This window comes from Sinohyriopsis cumingii, chromosome 3, assembly GCF_028554795.1.
Source record: "Sinohyriopsis cumingii isolate HCF-2022 chromosome 3, ASM2855479v2, whole genome shotgun sequence".
Taxonomy (NCBI): Eukaryota; Metazoa; Mollusca; class Bivalvia; order Unionida; family Unionidae; genus Sinohyriopsis; species Sinohyriopsis cumingii.
Genome location: NC_142963.1, coordinates 10,869,315 through 10,883,728, shown reverse-complemented (window position 1 = coordinate 10,883,728; position 14,414 = coordinate 10,869,315). Strand labels below are relative to the sequence as shown.

Sequence of the window (14,414 nt, the reverse complement as noted above, 5' to 3'; positions counted from 1 at the left end):
TGGTCTTGACCTACAGAAACTGAAAGCCACTGTGCATAAATCAACTTTAATGTTTCAGTCAGCGCCCTTGACCTTGAACTACTGTGGAAAAATATATTGTATATCCTGGTGGCTTTATTTATGTTTGAAACCTGCTACAGATGATAAGATGTCTGTCGGGTGAAACTTCTTTAACATGATTTTTCGTTCAGGAGCGATAGCAATACTCACAAAATTGCTGCAGTGTCGGCCACTTAATACGATAGCTCGGCACTACCTTTATTTGGTGTCAACAAGACATGATAATAAATCTTTAAAATAGCCCATGTTGATATGAACATCTACGCAAAAGGAGCAGCATTAAGAAAAATTTAGATAGACACCACGTAGCGCATCGTGGATATCCCTGCGGTCACATTTGGGTATAACTAACTAGACATTAGAATATGTCTTTTAGTAAAGGCAAGATATTCAGTAAAAGTGGTGTGAACGATATTTCAATGTGGATGCTGTGGTGGCTATATTGACCTCAAATTTAGACCATTGTAATTTACGTCACATTGGTGGGCTTACTAAAGGTTCAAAATGGATAATTTATATTGTAAATGAACAAGTCGTCATGAGACGTCTTTTGGAGAATCCCAGTGTAAATCAAACGTTCCGTTGGAAATGTGTCTAGGTTGCTTCCACGGTAGCCATTTACGAATTGAGACTAGCAACATTTTCAATTAGGAACTACTAAAATTACCTGCTGTGGCAGCCCTGTTAAACGTCTGACTAGCATCAACATTTTATGTTAGAGCAAACTAGACCTGACGATGGCATTTTATGGTTGGTTCCATGTCAATCAGTCAAGTAATTTAGTAGGAGTATAGAGAAAGAAAGAAATTGCAAGCGGATGGTTAGATAGAATCCATTCCATAATCTTACCTTGTCTATGAATAGTAGAAAAAAAACATTTTCTCAAACAATCATTTGTTTAACATAGGCACTAGCAACATTTGTTACTTATGTGATTGTGTGTGATTTCGACCAGATAAGTTGAGGTAATCAGTCTTGTAAGCAACTGATTAGAAATAATACAATCTGGTAAAGCTTGCATTAAGTCACAAGAGACCAATGGTTTGCCCCAAATGTATGTCGTCTCAGTAACTTTCACAAAAGGTACATCTGTTGTTTGTTGGATATGACTTGACAACACCGAAAGCACAATCGGACCACCTTAACTATTCCTATGGTTGAATAGACCTTAGAATAGGCTCAGTAGTTGTAAATTAAACAACAATTAGATACATTCGTAACTTCTCGGCAATCTTCATTTCATAAATAACCGAGGTGGATCGAATGTCAGAAATGGCATCTATCAGCATACATTAAAACAATCCATAAGATTGAATTCGAAATGTTAAATTGCATAATATATTGATGTATTTTAGCTAAAAAATATATTGCAAGAACTTTGAAGACCTTGATATGATGGAAACTACTAATAAACAAATTGTTTAAAATGTTTTGAAGAAATGGAATTCCTGTCCAGAACCAATTCAGGTAAAAGGTTCTCGGTGAAATTAGCGTGCAATTGCCCTAATGAATTTACAAAGGTTAAATTAAAACAACTTCACCTTTTCAAGCGCTAGGTACAATCATTTGTAATATTTCGGCCAATGACTTTGCACTTTCAGATTTGTAACCTTTAAAATTATTCCCAGTGGTCCTTACCCTAATCACAAATCATAATTCAAGCGTTTTACATAAGAAACATGTCATTTTTGGAAAGATGATTAGCAGCAAAGATGAAAACTTACCTGGTTCTGAGCTCCTCGATGCTGCAAGAAAATATAACAATAATACAAAGTCGGATATACTATATATCTTCATCTACAAACATATTATACGTCATACTGGCAACTTTGTTTTATGATAAATAATAGCTATAAAACGACTTTAAAGATCGCTGTTGTTGTGACCATTTTAAACCTCCTATCGGCAGCATTTTTTAATCTCCAGCTAGAAACCATTATATTTTGGTTATTCCCCCATGTTGATTCAGTCAATCATTAAGAGGATGAACGATAACACCACTACCTGGTTTATGACCAGTAGAACTAAACAAAGATAATTTAGAAATAAGCTGGCTTAACTTGAAAATATCCACACACAGTCATATGTTTCACTAAGTACCTTTTATTTTAGATATGCATGCCAAGGTGTGTGATTGCGATCAGATTAATTGAAACAGTCATTGTTGTAATTAACTGGCGAATCATATTAATATCCTGCATAAGTTCGAGTCGGTTAAACATATATCTCAGATGTATATATGCTCAGTAAGGTTCAGATTAGACACTGCTTGTTGGCCCCATTGGTCTTCGCGGAAAGAATGTAAAGGAAAGAAAGTGGTATATACTGCAGTATCTTCTCTCTAACGACCTGAAATGTTAGCTCAAATCCAAGTGAGCGATTTCAAACCAATCATGAGTGACCCTGAACAAACGCCACGTCACTTATCCCTCAATACCAACCAAGAGAGTCCATAATAACCCTATAAACAATTAGTTCTGCTTCAAAAATTATTACCAAATTTGGATGACGAAAAACACACTAAAATTACATTTTGCAATCAAAATGAACGATAACACTTTTTCCATGGAGAAAGTCGAAACCAAGCGAAAATGGCGATTCGTGTCAATCAACACTCTCCAAAATGTGTTGGCAGAAGTTCGCGTTAGCTTTGAAGAAGACATGGTTGGATAATATCTAATACCATTTATATTCACTGCAGTGTGTTATCAAGAGGGTGAGAGAGAACAACTTGTGGTACAACTTATATTCTGATAGACTATCCAAGATGAGGTAAAAAGGAAACTCGTCCGATAGCTGCCGGTAATTGTTTCATAATCCAGCTCCCGAAATAGTGACCTGCAGAAAATTTTGAATTTGCATTTTCTTCTGTTTATATAAACAGTTAAAGTTTAGCTGGTTGAATTTTATTTGTATGTACTGTTGATGAATTTGCCCCAAGGGACATATTTATAAACGGATGTTAACACGCGTATGTGACATAGAGCCCAATATTCCAAGGAATTGTAAACGAGATAGATTCTTAATGTGCTCCTGTAAATTGTCCATTTTCAAGAAAAACTTCCGACAATTTGAATATTTTCAAACTAATCAACTTTGTTATACCGTTTGTATACCAATTTTGAAAACATCTATGTCGTAAAGAGTGCAATTTGTATTTTTTGCAAACAGTTTTGCTATTGGTTATCCACACATTCAAATATGGGTGTATCCTTCTTTCAGTTGGTTTTCTTAATAATAAAATAAATTTACGGCAATGATACTTGAGGATCTAACTTGTAACAAAATATGTATTACTGTTGAAATACGTCTATTGTTTCTAGCATATAACTATCTTAATAGGTAAACAGGCTAGACTCCCAAGCTATGAGGGTTGAAATGCCGAGTTAAAAATAAGAAACATTGGACATAACGAAAACTCTCGTACACAGAAACTGATTTGCGAGAAATCTAATTTCCATAAGTAGGTAATTTGTAACAATTATGGACTACTATTGTGTTAAACAGATGAGAACGAATCTTTGAGGACATTTTGTTGGTGTCTAGCATAAAATGTAAGTATGGAAAGGTCGATAAGTTTAAAAAAAATTGTTTCTTTACATTATTTAATTTTAAGACACTAGCCAAATTTACTGGAGCTACCAAATAACAAGTCTCACACCCCTATCTTTACGTACGTCTGTGATCATGAATTGCTATACTTAACATTTTCTAAATCGAAATGACTGTAATCAATATAAAGCTGTGTGTTTTAAGTTTAAAATCCTACATAAACTCTCCACCTTATTTGCGTCCTGCGTACAAAATTTATATTCAACTTTTGCCTATTTCCAAGATACGTACACTTGCAACTTTACAACTAATCTTCATATCATACAAACCCGCAGGTTCACTAGTTTGGAAAAGAAAACTGGTGTGGCCATTGTTTCTCACTAACTATTTAAGTGTATGGATATCACGATTTCTAAGTACGATAAATATTGTCATTTAGAAAAAACACGAACCAAACTTGTTACAGTTTCATTTTTAATATAACAAATAAATGGCATCGCACTCGACAAAGGATTGCAAATTCACTCTCAAATCTCTGTGCACTGCAATGATAAAAACAGTGGAGAATAGCTATTATTTTACCACACTGTCTTTGAAGAAACGAATGTGTTACTTATTGCAAGAGACTTCATTGGCTAACGGATGCATTCTACCGACTTAGCTACGGTTCAAAGCCCGATTTGAGTTCAGTTGCTCTCTTCAGAATGAGAAGATCTGACCATTAAAAACTCACAAGAAAAATAACTGATAAGCAATCGTACACTTTGTGATCAACGGGAAATGTGTCAGTCTTATTCCAAATATATCACGGAATATTTTGATGCAATAGTGTGCGAGAACTTTACATCGACGTTTACGAGAAAAGGCCGTAGCAGACTATTTATGGTTCACTCTTGTGACATTTTACAAAAGATGTGGATTCCTTCTTATTGGAACGAGTTTTAAAATGGAATGTATGTATTTGAAATTGGTAGGGAATATATACAATGAGAATGTTAAGTCCCTTGATATTTTTAAAAGTAGGAAAGACGCATTCCCTGTCTCTTTCCTTTACTCTCTGTCTGTTGCATATATGCATGCACTTTTGTTCCTTATACAATGATATAGATTGAAATCATACTGGCATTCGATCTAAGTTACCTCAAAAGATGTGTCAGTTGTCCCAAGAAATGTTACATTAGTTTTGTAAGTCTGTCAAACGTACAAAGTGTATGAGTACATACAAAATCTTTAGTTGTGTTTGTGACTGTCAGATATCTTTGCATTTTGTCTGGGTAGCTTTTATTAATTTTCCCCAGCGACGTGTCATGATAAAAATTTATACTAATCAATTTATCATTTTCTGAAGACGTAATTAACAGTACACTAAATACAGACCCACTGCTTTACAGTGAAGGAATAATCTGAGAGAAAACCATTATATTTCGCACTATCATTGTCAAATCAAAACAAGCGTTCAGAGAAAGAAACGAAACAATTTTTTAAAACTATTTCTCCCATTTCATTTAATACTGCAATATAACATAACTTTCTGATGTGTTCTAGTCATTGGCCTAGGGACCTTTACGATAATGTTGGAATAATTTCCATCTGCATCCATCTAAACATGACATTTTCACATTTGGGACATATAATAAACGTCACTGCAGTGATTTGAAAAATATATCTATGCTTTCTAAAAAGCTGATGAATGAAATAAACAATTGCCGATGAATATTTCTCATGCAGAATTTTCGTTTGTCTCCATAAAGGTACAAAATCTACTATCATTTTAAGTTCATATTTTCCTATAAATACCGGAAAAAAGAACAAACAAAAAGGATTTGCCACTTTTTTGCCTTTGCGATTACCCTCTCTATCGATCTAGGTTATGGTTCCTTCACGTTCGAATCAAAGGGATATTGTTAATTACGTACATGCTTCATGCATACAAAGCGGAGCATTTGTCAGTCTGATCATTCGTCGTTCCTTTGGCGCGATTTGTTAAGCTTGAATAACACTATTGAAAGATATGGTAAAGGGATTATGTGTTGTGTCTATGGATTGAATGACAGAATATTTTGTTGGATTTCATCTCCTTGTTGTCAGCCCTCCTGCATTGTCTGATGGTTGGTGTGTGGAAAGTAGCCAAGGTGTTTTGGATTGTATGTGTGTGTATGGATTGTTGGGTGGTATAGGTTGTGTGTATAGTTTTTGTGGAGTTAGTACACAAGGTGTTCTGGATTTGTTGAGTGTATGTGCATGGGGTATTGGATGGTATAGGTGGTATGATGGATTGTATGGTTTTGGATTATAGATAGTTTGTTTTCAACCCTTCCACGTTTGATCTGATAGCTGGTGTGTGGAGAATGCCCAAGATAGTTTGAATTGTGCATGAATATTTATCTTTGTCTAAGTTTGTCTATTTAATCAGCTCAAGCATAAGCCCATTTGTCAATACCATTTTCATTTGCATCTGACGACATAAGCAATTTTGATCCTGAAAACACGTTGGACACCCAAGCGTCCCAACATCGTTATGTCCGTATTATCATATAGCGTCCCCGCCTTTTAATATCCAATATGAATTGATTTCGTCCCCCTTGACCCTATAATGCCCTCTGGTACTAGAATTAAATGTAATATAAAAAATGCTAAAAATATGGTTACTAACCATGTCAGCATATTATAGGGCATTTGGGTCAAGAGACATTTACAAAGGTATCTGTTTAACATTTAAGCGTATTAGTCTTCAGGTCTTGCCCACTGACGAAATAGCTATTGATTAATAAATTATCATTAAATTTGTCACAGAATTAGGCAAAGAAATAACTTGGTTTTTTCTTAAAACTATTCAACTATTTCTCGTTTATTCATGCCTACAACGTTATCTAGGGTGAATACGTGTTTTTCCAGGTAAGCGACTGTATTAACATGTACCTAGCAAGAGATTACTTGTGACGAGGTAACATTACTAACATGATATGCACGGGTATTCTACCCTGACTTGTGCTCACTCTCCTATGGATTTAAGTAAGATCGATTTCTAAAACCGACACTGGTCGTTTTGGATCACGTCAAGGAGTGTACGCTCTCCATTGTTCTCCAGCCATAGGGATGACTGTGTTTGTAGCTGATTGTGTCTGTCGCAGTGATTGTGACTGTCGTTGTGATTGTGTATGTCGCTGTGAAGTGTGATTGTCGATGTGACTGTGAATATGACTAGAGCTGTCTAAAGCTCTCTGAAGGTGTCTAAAGTTGTTTAGAGCTGTCTGGAGTTTCCAGAATATTTAATGCTGCGTGCTGTCGATACGTATGTATATATGTACGTATGTCTGTGCCACGGACGTAGACGCAGCAAATTAAAGAGGGTGCTGTATGCTGTCTGTACGTGTGTATACGTGGTGGATTCATAAAGCGTGCGAGCGGCCGATAAGAGTGTGGGCCAACCCAAGGAATCGTGCGACTGTACAGGGGGTCTAGAAGCATACGTTTGGATCAATTGTTGTTCCATTGCATTTTTATATCCATAAGATTATTTTGAATCTTCGTTGTGTTCATAAGATTATTTTGAATCTTAGTTGTGTTCATAAGATTATTTTGAATCTTAGTTGTGTTCATAAGAATATTTTGAATCTTAGTTGTATTCATAAGATTATTTTGAATCTTAGTTGTGTTCATAAGATTATTTTGAATCTTAATATAATTCATATTCGAGATTATGTGAATCTCTCTTATAGTGTAAAATACTGTTTGAAGCGTATCTGCAGTTCATGAGTTTTCTTGGATCTGTACTTCATATTGATTTATTATTTTGGTTTATTTTCAATGTGTGAATGTTGTGTAGAGTGATTTGAGTAAATCGTAAGTTGAAAGCGTGAAAGAAACGTTTTATTTTTACATCATATATTTTTCTTTATTAATTAATTCATAAATTTCCATCTTTCTCACATTGTTTTTGTCTTATTCATTTAGTCCAAAATCCCACTCGATTTCTATTCTGCGACAAAATTCTGAAGGAATTATTTTACATTCACAATCTACGCACAAACTACTATTCATTTTGTAAAGTTTCCATGCTCTAATGTATAATGTAATGACGGATCAAATGGACTGATCCTTTTTGTTGACATACACAATCATTTAGCTATAGTTCGTTAAGCAATATAAAGGTCAACTAATAACATGCTTAAACGAATTTTGTTGGTCAAAGGTTCAAAAAATGTTATAAACAATGCATTTAAGAGACTGACTATTAATTGAATGAACATATTTTCCAGAAATTTAAGATAAACCTAGTTGAGCATATTTACTGCTAAGTTTTAAACAACTTTCAAATTAGCTGCAATGATGGACATGCTTCATGTCAAATTAGCAAACATTTCACTTAGGAACAAAGAAGACCGAAAGCTTTTTAGCAATATGTTCAAGACAGCAGCTACGGCGGCCATAGTGGATATAATAAATCTTATGACGAGAAATCGTTTCTAAATTACTTTCCGTTTAAGAAAAATAGCGATTACCATAATTTCAAGAATGTCATCGTGGAGCCCAATGTTAATATAACTTTTCGATCAGTGTGAGTAACATATTAATGTTATAAGATGGATTTTCGTTTGGGCCATATTAGACATCAAATAGGCAACATTTTACTTTGAAGTCAAAGAAATTAACAAAACGACCTTCTGTAAAAGCCTTATATTACTATTTACATTCATTGAGAGGAAAAACAAGAACGAAACGTTCAAAACAGCTACACAAGTGATACATTCTTAGGTATTTAATAATGTATGATTTATGTTCCCTTTCGATCATTTAATACCTGCTTTGAAGCGACTTAAGTGGCTTGGCTTGGTAAATCTCATCGTTGTTTATTACATGTTATTGCATACAATTCCAGGAAGAAAAGTTCATTACATATATATTTATACGTTTTGCAGTCCTTATTAAGAGTGGTGTTTATTAAAAAGGATAAATGTATTTTCAATGGTTGTTTACTTGCCTGGTATCTACTATAATGGACACTTAATAAAGTGTTGGAAGGTTAAACCCCTTTCTCATTGTATTAGACTAGCTGGTAAAATAATATAACGAAGTACACAGTGAGTGCAATTAATGCGTTGTTACCACCTCTCAAATGGACACAGTAGCGGGGTTAAAAGATCATACATCTTGTACGCAGGTTAGCATTGAGTAGTAGATTTGACAAGTACTTCCCTAACAGCCCAGAGCTATTTTTGCACACAGATTGGTTGACAGATGAGAGTTTTGAAATGAGGGATAAACATTGGATATTACAAAATGTGGGTGTCACACTGATTGTGATATCCAAACGATAAGAATTCTAAATGAAACATATTGGACATTTGCAGGAAATATTGTAAATTTATATCAGATATTAATATAATGAGAAGAACAAGACAAGCTATTCCTCATTTTTCTTTTGCTTTGATCAATGTAACAAGAATGATCAATACCCTGAATTACAAAACAACATGTATTGTTTTAAACTTATCTTTTATTCCCTCCACGTTACTATTATTACTCGAAGTCAAGAACTGACGTTTGTTCTCTATTAAACTAGTTATTCTTTGATAATGGTCTTGACCTACAGAAACTGAAAGCCACTGTGCGTAAATCAACTTTAATGTTTCAGTCAGCGCCCTTGACCTTGAACTACTGTGGAAAAATGTATTGGATATCCTGGTGGCTTTATTTATGTTTAAAACATGCTACAGATGATAAGATGTCTGTCGGGTGAAACTTCTTTAACATGATTTTTCGTTCAGGAGGAACAGCGATAGCAATTCTCACAAAATTGCTGCAGTGTCGGCCACTTAATACGATAGCTCGGACCTACCTTTATTTCGTGTCAACAAGACATGATAATAAATCTTTAAAATAGCCCATGTTGATATGAACATCTACACAAAAGGAGCAGTATTTAGAAAAATTTAGATACACACCATGTAGCGCATCGTGGATATCCCTGCGGTCACATTTGGGTATAACTAACTAGACATTAGAATATGTCTTTTAGTAAAGGCAAGATATTCAGTAAAAGTGGTGTGAACGATATTTCAATATGGATGTTTGTCTAAGTTTGTTTATTTAGTCAGCTCAAACATAAGCCCATTTGTCAATACCATCTTCATTTGCATTTGACCTCATAAGCAATTTTGATACTGAAAATAGCTTTGACACCCAAGCGTCCCAACATCGTTATTTCTGTATTATCATGTAGCGTCCCTGCCTGTTAATGTCCCATATGAATTTAGTTTGTTCCCCTTGACCCTATAATGCCCCATATTACTACTTATGACAATTAAATGTAATGTAAAAAAATGCTAAAACAAAAGCTACCAACCATGTCAACATATCTTAGGGCGTTTGTGTCAAGGGACATTTACAAACGTATCTGTTTAACATTTAAGTGCATTAGTCATCAGGTGTTGCCCACTGACGAAATAGTTATTGGTTAATAAATTATCATTAAATTCTGAAAGAATTATTTTGAACGCATTCAACATTCACAATCTGCGCACAAACTATTGTTCCTTTTGTGAAGTGTTCACGCTCTAATATCTACTGTCATGACGGATCAAATTGATTGATCATTTTTGTTGACATACGCAATTATTTAGCTATAGTTCCTTAAACAATATAATGGTCAACTTATAATATGCTTAAACGAATTTTATTGATGAAAGGTTCACAAAATGTTAAAAACAATGCATTGAAGAGACTGACGATTAATTGAATGAACATAAGTTCCGGGAATTCAAGATAAGACTTGTTGAGCATATTTACTGCTTAGTTTTAAGGAATTTTCAAATTAGCTGCAATGATGGACATGCTTCATGTCAAATTAGCAAACATTTCAATTAGGAACAAAGAAGACCGAAAGCATTTTAGCAATATGTTCAAGACAGCAGCTACGGCGGCCATACTGGATATAATAAATCTTATGATAAAAATCATTTCTAAATTACTTTCAATTTAAGAGAAATATCGATTTCAATAATTTCAAGAATCACCGAGTCCAATGTCAATATAATTTTCCCTTCAGTATGAGTAACACTATTCATTTTATAAGATGGCTTTTCGTTTGCGGCCATATTGGACATCAAATAGGCAAACATTTTAATTTAAAAGACCTATATTGCTATGAACATCCATTCTGAAGGAAAAGCCAGAAGAAAACGTTTAAAACAGCTACAAAAGTGGTACACTCTTAGGTATCTAACAATGTATGAGTTATGTATACTTTCGATCATTTAATAACTGTTTTGAATAAAGGTCTCTGTTCTTTCTAACGTGCTTTCTGAGTGCAAACACACAACGCGTATTTATGTCTTGTATTCCGCCATTTCATGCACAATTATAATCTAAGAGTCTTTGGTTGCTCTGGATTTAATATACATTTTACTGTACACAATCGTAAATCATAATTATTGATACTAGACAAATTCCATGCATGGAGCAAAAAGACATTATAAAATGAATTTCGTTCATGAAAATGTATTTATGGATTGTCGTGTAGTGTAAAAATGGACCTACAGCATAGTTAGTGGTGGTAAATAATGAAATGTATTTGTATAATATTCCAAAGCATTGTGTTTTGCTCTTGCCAAAGCGACTCCAGTTGCTTTTCTTAGTAAATCTCATCCATGTTTAGTATATGTTATTGCATATAATTCCAGGAAGAAAGTTCCATTACGTATATATTTATACGTTTTGCACTCCTTCTAAAATGTGGTGTTTGTTAAAAAGGATCAAGGTATGATAAATGGTTGTATACTTGCCTGGTAGCTACTATAATGGACATGAAATACAGTTTTGGAAGGTTAAATATAACGAAATGCACCGAGAGTGAAATTTGTGCATAGTTGCCACCTATTAATTGGACACAAAAGCGGCGGTTAAAAAGACCATACACCTTGTACGGAGGTTTGTATTAAGTAGTAAATTTGATAGGTTCTTCCCCAGCAGCCCAGAACTATTTTTGCACACATATTGATTGACAGATAAGGGCATTGAAATGAGGGATAAACACCGGATATATCAATATATGGGTGTGACACTGATTGTGATACCCAAACGATAAGAATTCTAACTGAAACAAATTGGAATTTTGCAGAAAATATTAAAAATTTATATTAATTTTCAAAATAATGAGGAGAACAAGACATCCTATATTCATATTTCTTTTACTTTGTTCAATGTAACAACAATGTCCTTTATTCTGAATTACAAATCAACCTATATTGTTTCCAACTTATATTTTATTTCCTAATATTATTATTGCTCTATGTACATAACGGAAGTTTGATCTCTATAAAACTATTTATTCTTTGATAATGATCTTGACTTACAGAAAGTGAAAGCCACTATGCATAAATCAACTTTAATTTTTCAGTCAGCGCCCATTACACTGGACTACAGTGGTAAATTTATTTTATGTCTTGGTGTCGCTATTTATATTTACAACCTACTAGATATGATAAAATGTTCGTCTGGTGAAACTTCTTTAACATGATTTTTCGTTCACAAGGAACAGCGATAACAATATTTACAAAAATTGATGCAGTGTCGGCCATTTAGAACGTTAGCTAGTACTAATTTTATTTGGTTTCAATAAGACATGATAAGAAGTCTTTTAAATAAAAGCTCGTGTCGATATGAACATCTAGTCAAATGGAGCAGAATTTAGAAAATTGAAGATAGCCACTATGTAGCAAAATGTGGATATCCCTGCGGTCACATTTGTTTATAACTAACTTGACATCAGAATATGTCTTTTAGTAAATGCAATATATTCAGGTAACGTGGAGATAACGATGTTTCAATATGGATGTTGTGGTGGCTATATTGACTTCGAATTCAGACCAATGTAATTAACGACGCTTTGGTGGGCTTTCGGAAGGTTCAAGATAGAAAATTTCTATTGCAAATGAACAAGTCGTCATAACACGTCTTTTGGAGAAACCCAGTGTCTGTCAAATGTTACGTCTAAGAGGAAATGCAGTTGAAATGTGTCACGTTCGCTGCTACGGTAGTCGTTTAAGGCTTTTTTTGAGACTAGCAACATTTTCAATTAGGAACGACTAAACGTACATGCTGTGACAGCCATATTGGACGTCTGAATAGCACCAACATATTAATTTAGAGCAAACTAGACCTGGCGATGCATTTCATAGTAAGTTCCATGTCAATCATTCAAGTATTTTAGGAGGAGTAGAGAGAAAAAAAAATTGCAAACAGACGGTTAAAAATATCCATAATATTGACTTCAAAATATGAAATTCCATAATATACTGCTGTACTTTATATCTACAGAATTTTGCTTGGTCGAACAACATGTCGCAAGAACTTTGAAGACCTTGATATGATTGAAACTACTAATAAAGCATTGTCTAAAATGTTTTTAAAAAAACAGAATTCCAGTCCAATATCAAAATCAGGTAAACGTTTCTCGGTGGAATTAATGTACTATCGCCGAAAAGAATGTACAAAAATAAAATTAAGACCATTTCACTTTTTCAAGTGCTGAGTGTATTCATTTGTAATGTTTTGGCCAATGACCTTGGTCTTTGACCATTTCACCCATTAAGATTAATACCCTTGTTCTGTACTCTAATTGCAAATCATAATTCAAGCTTTTCACATAACAAACATATCATTTTGGGAGAGATGATAAGCAACAAAGATAAAAACTTACCTGATGTTGTGGTAACTGCTGCAAGAAGAGTGAACAATAATGCAAAGTCTGATATAGTATATATCTTTATTTACAAACATATTGGATGTCATACTGGTAATATAGTTTCATGACAAATAATAGATATAAAAAGACTAAATGTCGCTTATGTTGCGACCATGTTAGACCTCTTATTGGTAGTATTTTGTTTAATCTCCAGCTAGAAACCATTGTATTTTGGTTAATCCCCGATGTTGATGAAATCATCCATTCAGGAAGAGGAGCGATAACACCACTTTAAAGATAACCACTGTGGAAAACAGATTGCATGTCTAACAGGCAATTTTATTTAAATCTGATTCGATAACATATAATCTTTAATAACGCGCTCAAAATGAATTTTTCTTCACGGTGAATAGCGATAACAATTTGTTTAAGGTGGCTGCAGTAACAGTTATACTGGGCGTCAGATCGGCAATAGTTTTATTTTGTGCCAGCTATACATGATCATAAATCTTTCACTGATGTACCCGTGTTCATATGACCACCCCATCAGTCGCAGCAGCAACTGTAACATTTAAGATGACCACTCTAGCCCATGTTGTGGATATCTGTTAGGCACCATTCAGTGTAATAAAATATACAATGTATGATTTCGTCTGTTAAAACCCCATGTCTAAGTGACCATCTATTCCAAAGAAGTAGCGACAACTCTACATCAAATACATTTTATGATAACGCATCTTAATAATGATCATCCATTTATAAGGAGTAGCGATAGTAAAAATTCGGAGCTGGATATGCGTGCTGAACTATATTCATTGCAGATTAAATAGAATGGTCAAAAGCCAATGTCGATTTGAGTTTCTGTACATCAGGTAATAGCGCTATTTTTAAGATAGCCTCTATGTTCGCTACATCTGATGTCCGATTAGCAACATTTTCATTTAGCACAAACCAGTCCTCATCAAACGTAATTTTTTGAAACCCTTTGCTGCTTAAAAGGAGGAAGAAGAATAATAATTTTAAGATACCCGCTGTTGTGAACATACGTTATGTCCACGTGAAAATTTTGTTATTAGGGATCAGCAAGGTGCCGTAAATCTTCTGAAACAGGAAAACA

The 14,414-nt window shown here is 34.2% G+C and overlaps 1 protein-coding gene across 3 annotated transcripts in view; it reads right to left on the bottom strand.

Moving 5' to 3' along the window:
- Positions 1-14,414, bottom strand: part of LOC149802453 (uncharacterized) — a 106,181-nt gene that overhangs the window by 72,024 nt on the left and 19,743 nt on the right. For 2 of the 3 annotated variants that reach the window (XM_089951686.1, XM_089951685.1), the window contains exon 6: positions 13,313-13,330. The exons of the other annotated variant lie outside the window; for it this stretch is intronic. In XM_089951686.1, the coding sequence (XP_089807812.1) occupies positions 13,313-13,330 (18 nt within the window). The remainder of the gene's footprint in view (positions 1-13,312; positions 13,331-14,414) is intronic. 3 annotated transcript variants of the gene reach the window in all.